The sequence below is a fragment of the Miscanthus floridulus genome, chromosome 1 (genome assembly GCF_019320115.1).
Source record: "Miscanthus floridulus cultivar M001 chromosome 1, ASM1932011v1, whole genome shotgun sequence".
NCBI lineage: Eukaryota > Viridiplantae > Streptophyta > Magnoliopsida > Poales > Poaceae > Miscanthus > Miscanthus floridulus.
Window position 1 is genome coordinate 26,026,020 of NC_089580.1, and position 18,219 is coordinate 26,044,238.

The 18,219-nt window shown below is 42.4% G+C and overlaps 1 protein-coding gene and 1 pseudogene across 2 annotated transcripts; one reads left to right on the top strand and one right to left on the bottom strand.

The window, feature by feature from the left end:
• Positions 1–380: 380 nt before the first annotated feature.
• On the bottom strand, positions 381–10,028 carry LOC136476518 (kinesin-like protein KIN-12G). Of its 2 annotated transcripts, none has more exons than XM_066474396.1 (21): positions 9,785–10,028; positions 9,449–9,604; positions 9,257–9,340; positions 9,014–9,133; positions 8,806–8,919; positions 8,489–8,581; positions 8,207–8,296; positions 7,971–8,041; positions 5,839–5,913; positions 5,613–5,700; positions 5,408–5,466; positions 5,242–5,305; positions 5,100–5,165; positions 4,820–4,972; positions 4,635–4,739; positions 4,292–4,527; positions 3,878–3,947; positions 3,719–3,772; positions 3,524–3,583; positions 3,327–3,406; positions 381–2,564 (listed from the first exon to the last, which is right to left on the bottom strand). In XM_066474396.1, exons 1-21 carry the CDS (start codon positions 9,893–9,895, stop codon positions 785–787), a joined length of 3,729 nt encoding a protein of 1,242 aa, XP_066330493.1. In that variant the 5' UTR covers positions 9,896–10,028; the 3' UTR covers positions 381–784. The 2 variants fall into 2 exon arrangements, with proteins under 2 accessions (XP_066330493.1, XP_066330486.1); XM_066474389.1 differs by having other exon boundaries at positions 3,518–3,583.
• Positions 9,903–17,958, top strand: LOC136453502 (uncharacterized; annotated as a pseudogene).
• Positions 17,959–18,219: the final 261 nt, after the last annotated feature.

The following is an 18,219-nucleotide window of genomic DNA, read 5'->3' on the forward strand; positions in this document are numbered from 1 at the left end:
CCAAGGGGTCGGGTGAGTTGGAGCCCGTGACCAATAGGTCGGCGGAGCCACTCTTTAAGTGCGGCAGTGTCGCACTACGCAAGACAGCAAGAGTAATAGTGAAGTGTAGACTATCTTGGCTGTGAATCTGAGAATGAATGTGGTTGTTTGAGCACTTGACAGCACATATTAGTTTAAGCATTGTGCCCCCCTTTATAGTATAGATTTTCCTATAATCAAATTCAATATATAAAAGAATTTAAACATCCTTTGAGTTTGAAGCCATCTACATTTATAATTAAGGGCTCCTCCATTTCGTGTAGCATTTTCGAATATAAATTTCCTATATATAATCTCAATAAATCTCAGTTCTCTAATTGCGTAGTCATTATTACCAAAATCCATAATTAAGACTTGATTGCACTTTCACTGGTTGCTATCAGTTTTGAGTTACAAAACCCAAAGGTAAGCCTAAGTCGAATTTGTTTCTGTCCTCCATCTTGAAGTGTACACCAGAGAAGAAATCGGATCAGAAACAGTAGCCTACAGGACCTATTGATGACTTAGCAAGACCACCAGAAGATAGGTGATCTACAGAAGAAAAAAATCAGCAGATTTGGCATCAGATAGTTTCCATCTGATGAAGCAAATTACATGTAGCAGCATCCCATCTCTGATGTCTTGCTACGAAGGATCTGAACAGATGAAACCAAGACAGACTAGCCTGTCAATCATCGCATCTTTAAAGGAACCTGAAACTAGCTGCGCAGATTCACAGATTAGCTTGATTGTCAGATTCACAGATTCACAGATTAGCTTCATCGACATGAATCCGGACAACCTCAAGATCTGTTGCCACCTTTTCACCAACGGACAGCATGGGTTCATCCAGACCGCAAGCAGTTAAGCTTCTTCTGTCTTGCAGAAGCTCACCGAGCTCCCGCATCGCCTTATTTAGCTTCGACTGAAGTTCGTCCAACTCCCTGGCTTGATACTGCAAGGACTCATTACACACCTTGATCTCTTCCTCCTTCAAGTTGACTTGGAAAACACAGTCCTGGTACTCAACCAGCAAGGCTTCCATGTCCTTTGCCCTACCCTCCCAAATCTCGGTCAACGTGTTGTCACGGACAAACTTCTCAATGTCAGCTTCGAGTATGGAGAGGCAGGAATCCTCTATTTCTGCTTCAAGGACTGCAATCTCACAATCAATATAATCACATTTATTCATGTTTTTCATTTCCTTTTGTACCATGGAGAGCTGTTCACGGGCCTTCTGTAGTTCACACCAAAGCTTCATCCGATCCTCCTCGGATTTCAGCAGGTCGGTTGCCTTGCCATAGTTCTTGGGTTTATGCATTGGTGCAGTGGAAGTATCCAGGTTATCAATAGCAAACAGGACCTTTTCTTCCTCCTTTCTTTGAGCTTCATAAGAGCGAAGTTTCAGTTTAAGGCCATCAATTTTGCTTCTCAGCTCAGTTTCACATTCACGTGCTCTTGTTCTTGCGGCAGATAGTTCGATTTTGCGAGTTCGGAGATGATTCAACTGTTCTTTCTTCTGATTCATTGATTCAAGGCTGGCATCGAACTTGGACTCTGCAAGACTTTTGGTCTTCAAAACCAAGTTCCAACATGATGCTGCAGGCAAGAAATACTTGTCTTCAAAAGCATTTTTCTTCTCCTGTGATTCTGACAGCACAGACTTCAGGACAGTGATGTCGTCCTGACCACGCTGTGCGCCTAGACGCTGAAGCTCAATTCTTGCAGAAAGTTCTTCGGCCTTACCACTAGCCACTTCGAGTACCTTAAAATATTTAACTGCATCCTGAGCAGACACAGCCTTATCTTGGACAAGCTCCAGCTTACTCCGAACAATCTGCAGCACTTCTTTCAAAGCTATAATTGTGGAGTCATGAACATGTTTCACTTCAGGATTCTCAGCTGCTTCACTCATTTCAACATCTTTCTCGTGCAGTTGAATCTCCTTTACAGCTTCAGAGTCGCTTTGCTCTAAAATCTTCCGTTTGAATTCATCTCTTTCCTGCATAGCTTTCTCATACAAACCCATAAGTCTATCATTTTCCTCATGCATCTCCTCCAGCTGAAGACGCAATTCAACAGATGTAACTCTTGATAAATTGTCCTCCTTGGTGCATTGTTCATCTACTGTCTTAGACTCCTCTGACACATTGGATGAGTTATGTGCATGCAAATCTGATGTGGCTGCTGGTTGGGCATTCAGCAGATCTTCGTTCACAGGGTTTCCATCTTGATTTGCTTCAACATTGACAACAGCGTTTTCATAGAGCTCAACTAATCTCTTGTGATCCTCAAACAAAACCTTAAGCTGCATTCTCAATTTTTCATTCTCTTTGGCCAAACCAATCGCAGTTTCATGAGCTTCTGCTTCCCGTTGACTTGCAGAAGCTATTGCATCAACCAAAGTCTTAAGTTCCATCTGAGCATCAGACAAGTTATGTAAATTTGCCTCTCCTTGCTCCTGGAGCTGGGCAGCCTTGAACTCTTTATCTGTGTTATCGTTTTTCTTTGTAAGCTCCAATTCTGTGGTCAACTCATTGACATGCCTGCACATTGTTTGATATATCAGGCAATGGCATCAGAACAGTAGCTGATAGCATGGAAACTGAAAGTTCCGTACAAGCATAAGCATGATTATAATGCCTAGAGAAACTGGGAACAAACATTGGGTGGAATTCATAGGGAACAATCAACAATAATGTCAATGTGGAGAAGTGAAACCAAATGATTTAATAAATGATCTACTCGTTGGGATTTTTCAAGCATTATGAACGCTCGTTCACGTTACCACACAAGCTTTGAAGCAAAAGAGAAATGCTATAGCCGATAATGTGGCATATGAGGGGATCGAAGGCAACATAGCAGAAAGGAGACGAAACTTGAAAATAACAACCACATGTGTTTCAGAATTTCAATTAACCTGTTTTGTGTAACATACAAGGACTAAATACACTACTCCCTCCAATAAATGTAGAACATTTTAGGATTTTAGATGGTCAAACACTTATAGTCCTTCAATATATGAAAAGTTACATTGATTGACAACAAGGTTGATGTTACTATATTCATCATGAAAAATACTTTCATAATATATAGCTTTCTCTATCTATTTAGAATTGTATACTTCTCAAAATTACAAGTCAAAGTGTCATATTGGAAACCATGTCCATGTCTTAAACGAGTCACAGGCAGTATTATTAGCCATCTCTAAAAGCATAAATATCTCAATAGACTATGGAAGAAGGAAACATATTGATTAATAGTAATAAACCTAGTAACAGCATGCCAAGGTAGGACAAAATGTATACCTTTCAAGATTCTCTTTTGCTTCAAGGCAGAATGTCAATTTTTTACGCAACGACTCAATTTCTCTCTGATTTTGAATAGCCTGCAGTACAAAATTATAAAGTAGTTACAGCCACAAATGAATAAACATAGTAACATACTTATATAAACAAAGGTATAATCAGAGTTGTATATGTCGCAGTAGTATGCTTACACCAACCTGCAAACGAAGAAACTCATTTTCCTCATCACCAGCTGACTCCCCGAATAATGAGAGGCCCTACATAAGTTTTTATAAATATAAGTCAAGTGAAGCATGGATAATTCCATGAAGTAAATATAACCAATTTTTTTTCATATAGTTAGGGATTGGCATCCTTAATTCAGAATTTTTTTCATATAGTTATAAGCAAACCTTGTTAATAGGTTCCTTCTCATGCATAAGCTTCCAGTCAAGAGCCTCAAGCAGCTGCGAATCAAATTATTAAGTAAGCTCACTACTTCAATGAAGTAACATATTCACATCATTAGAGTCCACCCCAAACAGGATCCAGATGAGTTCGCAACGGAATACCTTATCTTGTAAAATAATGATTTGCTCATGCATCATTTCTCGTTCACCTTCATCAACAAATGACTGCAACCTGATTTTTGCAAGTAACAATAAAAGACCATTAAAATTCCAACTAAACTCCAAGCAGATAAACTAAAGCACAGACCATAAAGTTTATTTCAGACAATAAAATATTCAAAAATCAGTTACTCCTTGCCATCAGTCACATACAAAAAAAATGAGTTGTAATCACATAACAAAATATTCAACAAAGTAGAAGTGACTGGTAAGGTTAACAGAACATTAAAAATAACTGGATATCTGGAAACAGCTATTTCAAACAATGATCTATTCAAGAATCAGTTATTCTTTACCAACAATCACACAGGTCCACAACCATTTAAAGAGCGCCATAGTATAGACAGTAATGCTAACCTTCGTAGCTCTTCCTTTAATTGTAGATTCTCCATTGCAAATTTTGTAATTTCTGGATTACGATCTAATTGACCCCGCAGGAGCTCTAATTCCTTTACAAGGTTTTCCTTCTCTTGCAAAAGATGTGCTTCAGCAGATAATTTCCCTGAAGCAACCTGCTCCAATCTTTTGATCCGTTCTTCACGAAACTTAAGCCTCATCTTGAAACTTCTTACCTCTTCTGTCTTTTGAGCTGCCTGTGTAGGAACAGAATTTTAAAATGAGCAAACACATGACTATCCGTGTATATTTTTGCTTTAAGTGCTTTGAAGGCAGAGATGCAAAATCATGAAGAACTACAGACCAGCTGTTCAGCAATCTGCTTTGCATCTATCATTGCCTTCAATTGTGCTTCCTTCTCTTGTTCCCTCCTAAAAGCAGCGACAAGGGCAGCATCGTAATCGTTCCTCTGAACACAAGGTACCAACAAAATAGTGTAAGTAGCCTGCAAGCACATCAAGTTCTACAAGCAAGAACAGCTATGAATACCTGTGTAGCCCTTTTATCAAAAGTAAGTGGAGTGAACATGCCATGACCTTGATCCCATTTGAATGTGCTAGGGGACTCACAGACAAACCGATGGGAGGCAATGCCTTCTGTTTTATCAGAACCTAATTGTCCTTGCAAACGGCTGATTTCTTTCTGCAAAAGTAGATAAGTTTTAAGATGTATGATAAACTACACATTACAAATGTTTATCCAATAAGAATATTTGGGCAATTGCCTCAATATACAGTAAATATCTGGTAACGTATAAACTCATATATACCTTAAGGTTCTGGATCTGTAAGCGCATGCTAAGAACATCACCAGAAGCATCCTCATTAATTATAGCCTACAAAAAGTAATAGTCAGCTGATGCTTGCACAAAATAAAGGTGGTATGCTAATCAATGTGCGCAGGTTACTTACATTATTCCGTATGTATTTAGCTCGTTGCGCGAATTTCAATGTGCTTAATGTCTCAGCAGCACAACTAGATAGAAAATGAGAAACATCAAATGTGTAACTTTCAAAATGGAATGAAAGCTTCAAATAAAAGGGCAGTTGAATAGAACAATCATGATTAGGAGTCTACCAGCTGGATGGGCTTATGTTTGCAATTATGGTCGTTTTTGAATTTCCTCCAAGGGAATCCTGGAAAGCAGAGAAAAGGCATAACCAAATCTTTTATCAGCAAAGGAAATGCAAACTCACATCTAAAAACTTTGTAATCATATAATAGCTCCGTAGATGCCAACTTACAACATGAGCAACTTTACTGCATCAGTTGTCGATATTACCTGGAGGAGGAATGTTAATTTTGAATCTCTGTACGGAACATGCTGTGACTTTTTGTTTGACACAGCAATTAGGTTCGTAATGACAAGTCTGCAAGAATGCCATGGACCAAAATAGTTACAAAACATGTAATGCTGTGACTTGAATCTGATTCAGCGTGCTAAGTTTATAACAAATTTCAAAAGATTTTCCACAGTTTGTGGTATTATTAGAAGATAATCAACTAACCCCAAAGTTGAGAGTGATTTGTTGATGTTGGTAGCTTCCTTCAGTCGCTCCCCTTCAGCACCTGAGCTCTTTTGCCTGCAAGGCAGAAGTCATTGTTAGAGTAACTAGGAATAGTACCACATTGTCTAACCGCGTGAGGTGTTAGTCCTATGCACTCTATATAATCAGTCCATGAGGCCCAATGCAATATAACACAATCTCCACCAATTATATTCTCTTTCATGGTATCATTCGCCTAGGTTTAGATCCTAACCCTAGCCGCCGCCGCTTCCGCACCGCGCGCCCCCGGGGAGAAATCGATCTCCGCCGGGGGCAGCGCCACCTCTTTAGGCGCCGGATCCTATTGATCCCGCGCCCTCTTCGTCGTCGTCAAGCGGCAGATCGGGTCTTCTCGCGGCGCGCACCGCCCTCTCCGCGCTCGCTGTGGAGGATGCTGGGCATCGCCCCATCCCGCACCGCCGTGGTGGTGGCCCGGGCAGATCGACCCCAACACCGCGCCGCCATGGTGGCGGCCGGCCAATCTGCGTCATCCTCGTGCGACCTCGCGTGACCACGACCCACCATGAGCCCTGCCCCGTCCGACTCCGGCAGCTCGTGCCACAAGCCGGGACGAGCCGCGCTGAGGTGCACTGTTGCCGGGGTACACCTGATCCGTTGCTGCTGTATCTTTTTGGTTTGCCCGATCACTGATCGGGATTGAGTCGCCCATCGCCACTCGACCTCGCGCATACCTACTCCGGCATCGGCATCGACTACAATGACATCTACATCTTCGACTGTGCGGCCTGGCCGGGGCAGGCGATGCCGAGGGGACACCTTCCCGCGTCGCTTCTCGGTCATTCAGTCCGCATGTCTACATCGTCGGTTCGTCATCACCACCACAGATCGGGACGCCTCCGCCGACTTCTTCCATCGTCGCTCCACCTCGCGCGTACTCGGTCCGTACAACCGATTATGCGCAATCCACCTGGCTCCCGTGACGTCCATCGCCGAGTACTATGCGCATCTTCTCCGAGCAACAGGGCTGCTGGCTTGCTGCCGTGTCGCCTCGTCGGGCTACAGCACCATCGCCCATGTGTCTGCTTCGCCGTTGCATCTACATCACCGTCCCCTGTGCATCAACGACTGTACTACGCACTCTTTGCTGCGCCATCCGTCTGCACAAGGTCTTCGTCCTGCTGATTGGGTCTTCGTCATCGAGCTGCCGCTACCCACGCCGTCGCTGAGCCATGCTCGCCGGTCGCACCCCTCGCATCGTCGCTGAGCCCTGCTCGCCGATGCGTCTGCTCTCGCACTGCTTCTTCTTCGTCCAGCACAACCACGTCGATAGCATCACCGTGGTTGGGGCCCTCTACCTTGTACGCCCGGTATTGGTAACATCGACTCGTGCTTTCGTCCCCGATGCGTTGCTGGGACTGGCAAACCCAGCCCACACCTCGACGCACAGGTGGCTTGACTGCATCGACTTCGGCATCGACCCTCCCATTCCTACCCCGTCTGCCTCGACTGCGTCGTCGCCTTTCTTCTACGTCTACGACAGCCTTGACTGCGTTGACTTCGGCATCGCCCCCTTCCACGACGACTACCTCGACGCGTCTCCGTCATCATCATGGCGCCCCTCGCGCGCCTGCAGCTCCATCGACATGGCAATCCGACCACAACTACGTCGACCTCGACCATCTTCAGCACGGCTTCTTCGACCACGGCTATTGCGCCCTCACGCTCGGCTACCTCGATATCGGCACAAAGGGCTACCGCCTTGCATGAGGACTCATCGGCTTCTTCTCCAGCCACATCATATGCGTCGCATCGACTGTTATGATTGCAGGGGATGTTAGCTTGAGCTTCTTCTCCAGTCTCACAGTCTGCAGCGCTCCCGCTGTGACTGCGGGGGGATGTTAGAGTAACTAGGAATAGTACCACATTGTCTAACCGCGTGAGGTGTTAGTCCTATGTACTCTATATAATCAGTCCATGAGGCCCAATGCAATATAACACAATCTCCACCGATAATATTCTCCTTCAGTCATGCATGCTAAATACGAGAGTGAAAGACACTGAAAAGTGGTCACACTGAAAATCTATTATAGTCGTATCAGATGATTATATGTGATGTTACTTATGCAAGTTACCTCTCTGAGCCCGCAAGGTCAACAAGGTTGAGTCGAGAAAAGCGGTGGTGGTTGATATCTTGTGACTCCCACTGAATAATTAATTTCAAGAGAAAGTAAGGGCAATATGTATGTGTCATAACCAACAATAATAAGATTGCATATATGATGCCACTATGACACCTTGAAACTAGAGACCCACAATGAGAACTTATTACAAACCAGTAACAGCTCTGGAGAATATTTGTCTCATGTACCTTACTTTCAATAAGGCAGGTGAAAACACTATGAGAGCGACTACTTGCTCGGTTCATATTGGTGGCTGCTACCTTTCTGTTTGCTGCTCCCTGAAAAGAAATGAAGAATGTATATCAAGGTCTGAGTCATGCACTGAACCTTAAATTTAGGAACCAGAAAATTGTGCAAACTTGATTCCATTTGAACAGGTAAAAGGGATTCAAGCTTCCAACAATCCCAACTACATAGACAAACCTCAGCATAAAAGGCAAAAAAAAAATGAAATTATTCTATCAATCAACCTCAATAAGTTGTTGCAGCGCTTCTCGAGCATTGGAGATTTCATGCTCTGTCAAACTCTCAACATGGATACCCTTTCTGGCATCCTCCCTTATCTGGAAGAATCAGGCTAGAGCTAATCAGCTTATGGTCTGAATAATGTATTTGTATATCTCGAAATATAGACATTTGCTAAAAGCACATAAAAAAGATGCAACAAAGAAAAAGCAGGGATCATTAAATTAACACGAGGTATGGTAGTATATGCATAACTTGAACATAAGGCATGCAAAACCAATAAATATCTGTATAATTACAACAGAATCCGTGCATGAATTACCTGCAAGTTTACAGAATTTGGGTTGAGCAGATCCAGAATCTGCTCATTGTAAATCTCCAAAAAAGAGCATTTACAAGTAAACCTGAGCTTTTCATCTCTCCTTAATTCCTTTTCCTGCAAACCGTAATGAATACATTTAGCTAAGAACAGTAACATGTCATGTCAGCAAAATTAGGCATCCAGAAAGCAACAGATCTTCGAGCCTTGCCTTTTGGATCCTGGCAAAGAGATGCTCAAACACTCGAGGAGTTATACCACAATTCACATTGTTCCTCCGTGTTCCATTTTCTATGTCACCAAGCATTGTATGTGTTTTTCCACTTCCAGTCTAGCAGAAACAGGTAATTTCGTAGGCATACGCGTTGAAAATGAAAGGTAAACACAGAATAATGCACAATCTTAAAACTTGAGTATTTGCAGCAGCATCCAGCAAGTGAAACCTGCAGTTTACCTGCCCGTAAGCAAACATGCAGCTGTTATAGCCAGCTATGCAGTTCTCCACCATGGGCACCCCAGCAACCTTGAACATATCCTCCTGAACAACACGAAAGGAGAAGTGCGTTTTGCACATAGCACGAAAAATAAGTCAGCAGAAGGAAAGAGGGACGAATGCTAAACTGAGAATCGAGAGCAGCAAGAGCACCTGCGTGACATTTTCGTCAGCGACAAGATCGAAAGTGAAGCGGGACTCGGGGTGTCCAATCCAGGTAAGGCTCTGGCTACTATCCTGCCTCACGCACCGCTTCTGCCCCTGCAGCGATACCTCACTGCCGCTCAGCGGTCGGATACGGATCACAGCCTGCAGATTGGAGAAGTTAAGGGACCACAAACATACACGTGCTCGATGAAATGCTGGCGGGCGCAGTCCCGCACGAGGAGCGACCCGAGCGAGTTTAGACTATAGCACTCCCAGGAAGGAGAAACGATGGCTGGATGGAAGGGGAGGAGGCAGCTCGCATCGAGGCGGATAAAACTCTACCTGCACGTTGTTGTCCTTCCAGAAGGAAGGATCCTCCTGGAGCTCAAAGCGCGCGGGGGAGGGGGCGTAGCTGCCGCCACCGAGCTCGTCGTCGACGCCGTCCAGATGCATCGCGGGTATGCTGGAGCCCGAGGTGGACTTCCGGCGCCTGGGCAGGGGAGGCGGCGGCGGAGGCGGATCGGAGGTACGGGAGAAGGGGAAGGGGTCAGCGAGATGGGTTTTCGGTTTGAAATGGGGAGCGGAGGCGGCGAGACGTTGGCCGATTTCGAATTTGGGTCCGGCACTGCTTGAGCTGTGCGAAAGCAAGAGTGACAATTGCTGCGGGGAAAAAATCTATTTAACCCCACCTTTTATATATGGTCTACTTCACCCTCTAACTATAAAATCATCTGTTTTACCCCCTGAATTTTTCAAAACCGTCTATTTTAACCCCCCCCCCCCCCCCCCGGCGGTTTTTGACAGCGGTTTTGCTTTAGTACAAATTTTTTTTACTGTAGCCTTAGATTAATTGGAAAATCTAATTTTATCTGTAATTAATTGGAATAATTCATAGCTGCATCTTCTATGGTCCAATTGTGGTGAAATTTTTATGGTACGCTAATTATTGTATGCTTGAATTATAGTAAAAATTTCGTACTCATTGGACTATGTATAACTTATTAATTACAGACAAAATTGGATTTTCTAATTAATCTAAAGCTAAAAAAACAATTGTACTAAACATACCGTATTATATATTCACTGTGTAGATCTACTCATGTGGAGTCCAATAAAATTAGATTTTTCATTTTATGATTTTTCTATGATTTACTATTATTTTTTAAAAATTCACCGAAAATAAATAAATAAAAAGAAAATTCAAAAACACTGGTAGCAAACCCACCGTTGTTGTAGCAGACCCGCTGTTAGACGGTTTTAGAAAGTTCAGGGGGGTAAAACAGACGGTTTCATAGTTAGGGGTGAAGTAGACCAAATATAAAAGGTGTGGGATTAAGTAGACTTTTTCCATTGCTGCGGCCTACGGAGTGGGCCCTGTCCAGGTCAGTAGACTATGAATGGAGGCATGGTCGCCGATTTTTTTTTTGTTTTTCAGCCTTTTTTTGAAAGATTTTCACAAATACGCCCCTGATAGTATCCTTTCAAAAAATAGGCCTGGACCTCGACGCCATGACAATTAACGTCGAGCTTACACGTCTCGGCGTCAATTATTTCTGCGTCGAGGTCCAAAGTTATTTTCTACGTGTCGTTGACGTGGCTGCTTATGTGGCGCGGACGTGGCACAAGCTTGCCGCCATGGATCTTGGCGCCAAGATCCACGGCGCCGAGCTCAGCGCCAATTACTACGACGCCGAGCTATGAAAATTAATAAATTTTAATTTTTACCATGACTTGGATATTGAGAAATGTGGCCAACTCTAGAGTTTTTACAGTGACTTGTTGTTTGATCACTTAAAACAATCTAGAAATACTTAAGAATTTTAATATTGTAGTTCCATTTGGTCAGGCAAATTTTTTATCTTAAATATTTCTAAACTGTTTTAAGTGATCAAACAGCAAGTCACTGTAAAAACTCTAATGTTAACCATATTTCTCAATATCCAACCTGGACAACATCCATGAGTTCTTTTCTGCCATCTCGTGTCTCAACCATATGGAGTCCTTGTCAGTGCGACTCGATAAGAACACGGATGGTCCGTTTCCTTTTCTGGATGACACAATTGCTCGGCCACCAAAGACCCTCAGTTATTGCTTTAAGCTGCACGGGCATATACGCATCCTACCATGATGTAGCTGGATCAAGGAGTTTGTCAACGTCCAAAACTTGAACCTTGAGGTAACCTTACAGGAATAGCATGACATGCAAGTCATCCTGGATCATTTAGTACATCCTATCAATAGACCTATGAAACATCTTTGTATCAAGCTAGTTCAAGATGATGCGCTTCGTATAGACATTAATGATGAGTGGAAGTTCGTTGGGCTACGACTTGAGGTCCTTAAAATTGTTTGCACCACAAACTTACAGGCAACTATTGAAAATATACTAGTTGTTCATGTACTGAGGGTTGAGTGCTCTAGTGCCTCTTTGTATCTTTCTAGGCTGCAAGAGATTCGGTACCTCAAGGAAGTGTGGCTTAAGGGCTTCTGCAGCGACGAACTCAAAGAAGACTTGCAACGTCAACTTGCCCAACGTAAAGGTAAATATAAACCTGTCCTCAAAGTCCTTCAGCCACCCTCGCTCTAACATGATATCCTCGCTAACCAGAAGGCCTCTCAATGTTTTCCAATAAAAAATAAATATTTCTTGGCTTCGTGCTTTAATTTGTGGGTTTTCTTTCTACAGATATCTGTAAAATTGTCTATTTATTGCTATGCTTTATATTTTTAATAATCTATCTCTATCTACTCAGTAAGCAGTTGGAGATGTTCAACTCTTAGTGTGCATTATATCTATGTTGAACTCGTGGATGTTGTCTAGGTTGGATATTAAGAAATGTGGCTAACACTAGAGTTTTTATAGTGACTTGATGTTTGATCACTTAAAACAATCTAGAAATACTTAAGATAAAAAATTTGCCTGACCAAATGGAACTACAGCACGTTCGGGCGACACAGTGCAGAGCTCGACTCTTACAGTACATCGGGGCGATACAGGGCTCGGTTGTATGTGTCTATTGCATTACTAACCGAAGATGCATCGGTGCATGCAACGACCCGTACGTGCATGTGTAGGCATGCAAGCACGAACGCAACACACCTCACCTGTAAGCACGTCATGACCTGGAAGCACGTAGAAATATAGCTAAGTCTAGAATTTATGACCGTGGCTAAGTTTGATTTTTTACCGTGTTCAAGTTTAAACTTGACGAGACTTATTTTGTTGTCGTCTCCTCATAGAGTATTCAAACTCGTAGTACGGTATCAAATTGAGTTGCTATACAAATTTAGAAGATAAAATATCACAAACATGTTAATTCACTACCGGCGATAAGAGAATTAGAAAGATTTAGAGGGGCCAAAACAACGTTACAATTCGGTCATGTTAAAGACTGATTTAGGTTTAGGTCCAAAAGCAAAATTTGTTATACTCAACTCAAACTACAACTTCTATTAAATATCAAATTTCATATCTAAAAAAGAAACTATAGTTTACACCGGTCAAAACAGCATCATAAAAAAAGAAGTTAGCTATTGATCCAACACTTAGAAGCATTTTAGGCTAGTTCATTAATATAAACCCTAGATCATTTTTTATCTTAAGTATTTCTAGTCTGTTTTAAATAATCAAACAACAAGTCACTGTAAAAAATCTAGAGTTAGCCACATTTCTCAATATCGGGCCTGTTCGGCAGGACTGAAAAATATTGTTCCGGCTGATTGTTGTGAGAGAAAAATACTGTTCTAGCAAGATGTGAACCGTGATTTCGTGAGTGACAGGACCAGCCAGCCAGCCGGCAACCAGCCAGCCGAACGGCCTCATCCAAGTCATGATAAAAATTAAAATTTATTAACTTCCATAGCTCGGCGTCATAGTAATTAGCGCCGAGCTCATGCCACGTCCGCTCCATGCAAGCAGCCACGTCAACGACACGCAGAAAATGACCCTGGATCTAAGCTCGACGCCAATTGTCACGGGGCCGAGGTAAGGGCGCATTTTTTGAAAGGATTCTGCCAGAGGTGTATTTGTAAAAATCTTTAAAAAAAGGGCTGAAAAACAAAAAAATTCGGGCATGGTCGCATGGAGCACGAAAAAAAATCAAATACGAGAGTTTGAAATATGCTACCGGTGTTCAATATAAACCCATTAACAATGCTACCAAACCACGGGCCCACATTTTTTTAATGATTGGCATCGTTTACACTAACAAAACTTTGAAAATAAGGTTCGACGAGGTTATTTACGGCAAAGAATGAATGGCTACGTCTCCAAAATGGTTTTATATGGAATTTAATGGTATCATTAAACTTTAAGTGACTTGTCTAAATAGTTTTCACATATACGTGTACCAGTGGCAGACTAGCAGAGCCAAAGTCTTTTATCACTAAACTTTTAGGTGACTTAGTCTTTTACTTGTACTCTAACATAACTTTATTTAGTCTTTCATTATGTAACAGTGGCGGAGCCGAAGTTTTTTATCGGGGCAGCTGATCCCACTGATTTATCGAAAAATCAATAGAAAATCGCTGATCACAATAATCATTGACCCCGATTATGCATCGTTGCTGGAGAAATAGCCCTAATCATATGTTTGTCTAGTACCACGGCAATCAGTACTTTGATAGATGAAGACCATAATAATTCTACGCCAGGTTCGTTTGGGCTTGTTTGGCTGATAAGTCATGACTTAAAGTACCATTGACTGATTTAGTGTGAGAGAAAAGTAATATTCGTTGGCTGAAAAAGTACGATTTATAATCAAACAAGCCCAAGCGAATAGGGTGCTAATCGATCAGTGTAATAGACTTGGGCGTATGAGAATGAAAAGAGTTGACTGTTTTTAAGTAGGAACATTATTTATAGCAATACATTAATATTTTCTATCTAAGTGCACTGTTTTTTACTCTATATATGAAGATCAAATTACTATTCTTTGTAATTTTCAGTTTAGATATTTACTAATTGACCACATTCCATCTTCTTCTTTTTTTTTTGCTAAATCTAGATCATATAAATGACCAACGGTTCATATTTGTTTTTTTAATTATTTAGTAACTTTTAGATTCTCTCCATGTGAAGGTGGTGGTGAACAAAAAAAAATGGAGGTAGTTTAAATTCTTTTTCAAAGAAATAAGAAAAGAAGCAAAGTTTTAAAAGAACACCTTATATAGTATAGTGAAAAGGAAAAAAAATGGAGGTAGGTTAAATTCTTTTTCAAAGAAATAAGCAAAATTTTAAAGGAACTAGTATAGTGAAGAAATAAGAAGAAGCAAAATTTTAAAGGAATTAGTATAGTGAAAAGGAAAAATGTATTTTTTTATAGTGAAGAAATAAGAAGAAGCAAAATTTTAAAGGAATTAGTACAGTGAAAAGGAAAAATATAGTTTTGTTAAAAAAAAAAGGCACCAGGTAGGGGTCGAACCTACGGGCTTCTCCTTAGGAAACAGACGCTCTATCCACTGAGCTGGTTTGAAATACAGATGATTTACTTCAATTAGTAGTAACATGAATCAAATCAGACATCCCTCATCAGGTCTAAAAAGGAATCGAGAATCGGTGGCAACGGCGGCGGCGAAGCGAGAATCGAAGGATTATTTATCATTATTACGATGTGCTTGGTATAAAAAGTACTAACTTACGGGTGACAGGTAGCCGCCGCCAAGGAAGGAAACCGAGAACACCTCAATCCGCTGGCCATGGCGCTGCTGATGGAAGCCCGGCGCTGAGCCCCTGACTGAGAGCGAGCAGGCCGACCTGGCCGGCGTCGCCGCCATCAAGGAGTCGGCGGCGCGCGAATTCAAGGAGCAGGGGAACCAGTTCGTCCGGATGGGCCGGAAGCACTACGCCGAGGCGATCTCCTGCTACACAAAGGCCATCGCCCAGATGGAGCCCCTCTCCTCCCTCGATGCATCTGCCGCCGCTGACGCCTCCGTTCGCTTCGCCAACCGAGCACACGTCAACCTCCTTCTCGGCAACCACCGACGGGCCCTCGACGAAGCCGAGCAGGCCATCCGCCTCTCTCCCTCCAGCGTCAAGGTAACCGCTCCTTCTTTTTTAGTACGTTTTGGATCCGGCGGAGGAGCTGGCGCGTGACGTGAGATGTTCTTGTAGCTAGGCGTACTATCGGGCAGTGAAGGCGGCGCTTGCGCTCTACTTGTTGACGGACGCGGCATCCTTCTGCCGGAAGGGGCTCAAACAGGACCCCGCTAACGAGGAATTCAAGAAACTGTTATCGGAAGTGGACGCAAAACTGACAGAGCAAGACCGTCAGAGTGGCACAAGCAATCGCCAAAGCCAAGGTCTCCTTTTGCCTAACAATTGACACTGCTGTAACTAATATTGGAATTCAAATATGTGGAGTAAACCAGTGCTATTGTGTATGTAGGATCTTGCTGCTGCTATGGAAATGAGAGGGGTGAAGCTTGGGAAGGCAGCCTATCAAGAGCTGACAGGGGTAAAGAAGCCAAAGCTGGATGAGCAGGGCGTGCTCCACTGCCTGTTCTTCTGCTCTACCCAGAGGTCATGTCGAGTGACTTCATTGAGGATTTTCCAGATACAGATACTTTCTCGCCCCACCTTGATGTCATATCCTTCTGAACAACATGATGCTTTCTTTGGTTGAGTTAAAATGTGTAGTCGTGTAGATGTATAAGTAGCTTTACTGAATTTATGGTAATGGTATCCTTAACTATCAAACATGTTCTCAGAAAGTTCTCCACCATTGCCATGGGATGAGAACCACGCTTACACAAGGGACTCAGTCGAATTGTATTATCAGGTTTGTGTGGATGAATTTAATTTTGCTTGAGAATAAACCCCTACTTCTTCCTGCTAGGCATTATGATTACAGTTTTGTTAAGAAAAAAAGCATCGTGTGATGTAGCCTCTTCATTGAACATTATAACAAAATTTGACGCTTCATTTTGTGTTTGAACAATTGTTGATCCTTTTGTTGTTTTGGATGTCGGAAAATTCTGTTGAGGTTAGGTGAACCATAGGTGACTCTGGCAGGGGAGTCATCAGATAACAATAACATGTTGTACTGACTCGCAACACCTGCACATTTAAGCTGTCCTGTAATTAGGAAATAGTCACAGGACATAGATTACAAATGAACATAGTATAATCCATGATTGTGATGTAATTGAAGTATTAGTATTGTGATATTGTCTATACTACTATTGTCATTGGTTGTATTTCATTGCTGTTAGTTCCTATTGGTGACACCCTGAAAAATGGAAACCATGGCATCACATTACCCTTTATTGCTTTGAAATTAAAACTTCTGATGATGATTGAAGAGACATCGGCAACTTCAGATTTCAAACCTATCACAGAGATTGTTGTTATCACCATCTAGTCCAATTTGTCTAATTCACTAACCTTATGGGTTTAACCTCATTCATTACTTTAAGGTTCAGTTGGCATCCTACTGCAGGTTTTATTATTGGTCAGCTTAAAGAAATAGGTCAATTCTGTACTAGTGTACTCTTTGACTGGCTATATTCATCTTTATGCATTAGGATGGTTTTGGCAAACCTTTGTCCAAAAGTGAAGTATTAAGATATCTTCTAGAAGGCACTGTAGAATTGAAGGCGCTTCCGGATAGCCTGCTTGACGGGGAAGATGAAGAACATGACAGTAGCAAATGTAGCACTGTTACATCAAGTATGTCGACTAGCAAATGCTCTTTATTTTTGTTTCTTTTAGTTTATCATACTCAAGGAAAATAGCATGGTTGAATCTGCCCTGCTATTCTTTTTGTTAGTACTATTAGGAAGGTGCTTTAATGTTCTTCCATAGATTCCTCTATTAGCCAAACTACAGTACTGCAAGAAACTCTTGTGTCGTCACTTGTCAACTTGTCATGTTGTACTAATCGGTCTTTTATACAACTCCTTGCATTCTGGTTTTGATGTGCAGCTGATGACTCCAGTAAGTGGATCAAAGTAAAAGAAGGAAAAACACTTCAAGAAGTGCTGCAGGATAAATGCTATATTGTTCCTGCAATTCCTGGTCTGTTCCTTCAATCTTATATACCCTACATATATAGTTCATGCAGCATTTTTAGTATCCGATGAAGGGTAATAACATCACTTCATATGCAGTGTTCTTTGTTGTTTCAAGAAAGTCCGCCTTCTATAAAGACTTTAAGGCTGGACATTGGTCTTTGCCATGAAACAAAACCGGACACTAAGGTTCAGCTTAAACTGTTCTCGGAGATGGTAGCGGATATGGCAAGAAAGTGGAAGATGCCCGCTTGATCATGGTCCTTTGGTTTAAAAGGAGTGTGCTTCTTTCAGTACCTGCAGACTGACAGTCTTTTGTTTGCCACCGTTTTTCTTGATTGATGGCCGAGGATATGTTACCGAGATAGACAGAAAACACAAGGCAATGTAATATGAATTTCTATCTGAACCAATTCAGCGTTTAGCATGGATTTAGTGTGTTAAGTCCCAATTGATGGATGAGCTTGAGAGTTGGGCCTGAGCTTGCTTGTATGGCTACAGTCCAGCGGCGGATCCAAAGGGGGGGGGCTGGGGGTGGGGGGTGGGGGGTGGGGGGGGGGGGGGGGGGGGGGGTGCTCCAGCCCCCCCTAATGGTTTGATTTCAAGCCTAATCACTGTAGCAAAAGCTTGATTTCACCATTAAATCTTTATGCAAATCAACATCTCCATTGTTTTAGCCTCCCCTTATCCCGCATCGTGCATCCGTCACTGGCTACAGACGCTCTTTTCCCATTTTACAGTATTGTGCGACTCTTATGACTATACGC

Excerpts from the sequence above, each read along its gene's own strand:
- LOC136476518 (XM_066474389.1), bottom strand. The coding sequence starts at position 9,895 with ATGCATCTGGACGGCGTCGACGACGAGCTCGGTGGCGGCAGCTACGCC. Across the intron at positions 8,297-8,488 it reads CGCTGCAACAACTTATTGAG|GGAGCAGCAAACAGAAAGGT; the intron begins GTTGATTGATAG and ends ATTTCTTTTCAG. Across the intron at positions 4,973-5,099 it reads TACAGATCCAGAACCTTAAG|AAAGAAATCAGCCGTTTGCA; the intron begins GTATATATGAGT and ends CTACTTTTGCAG.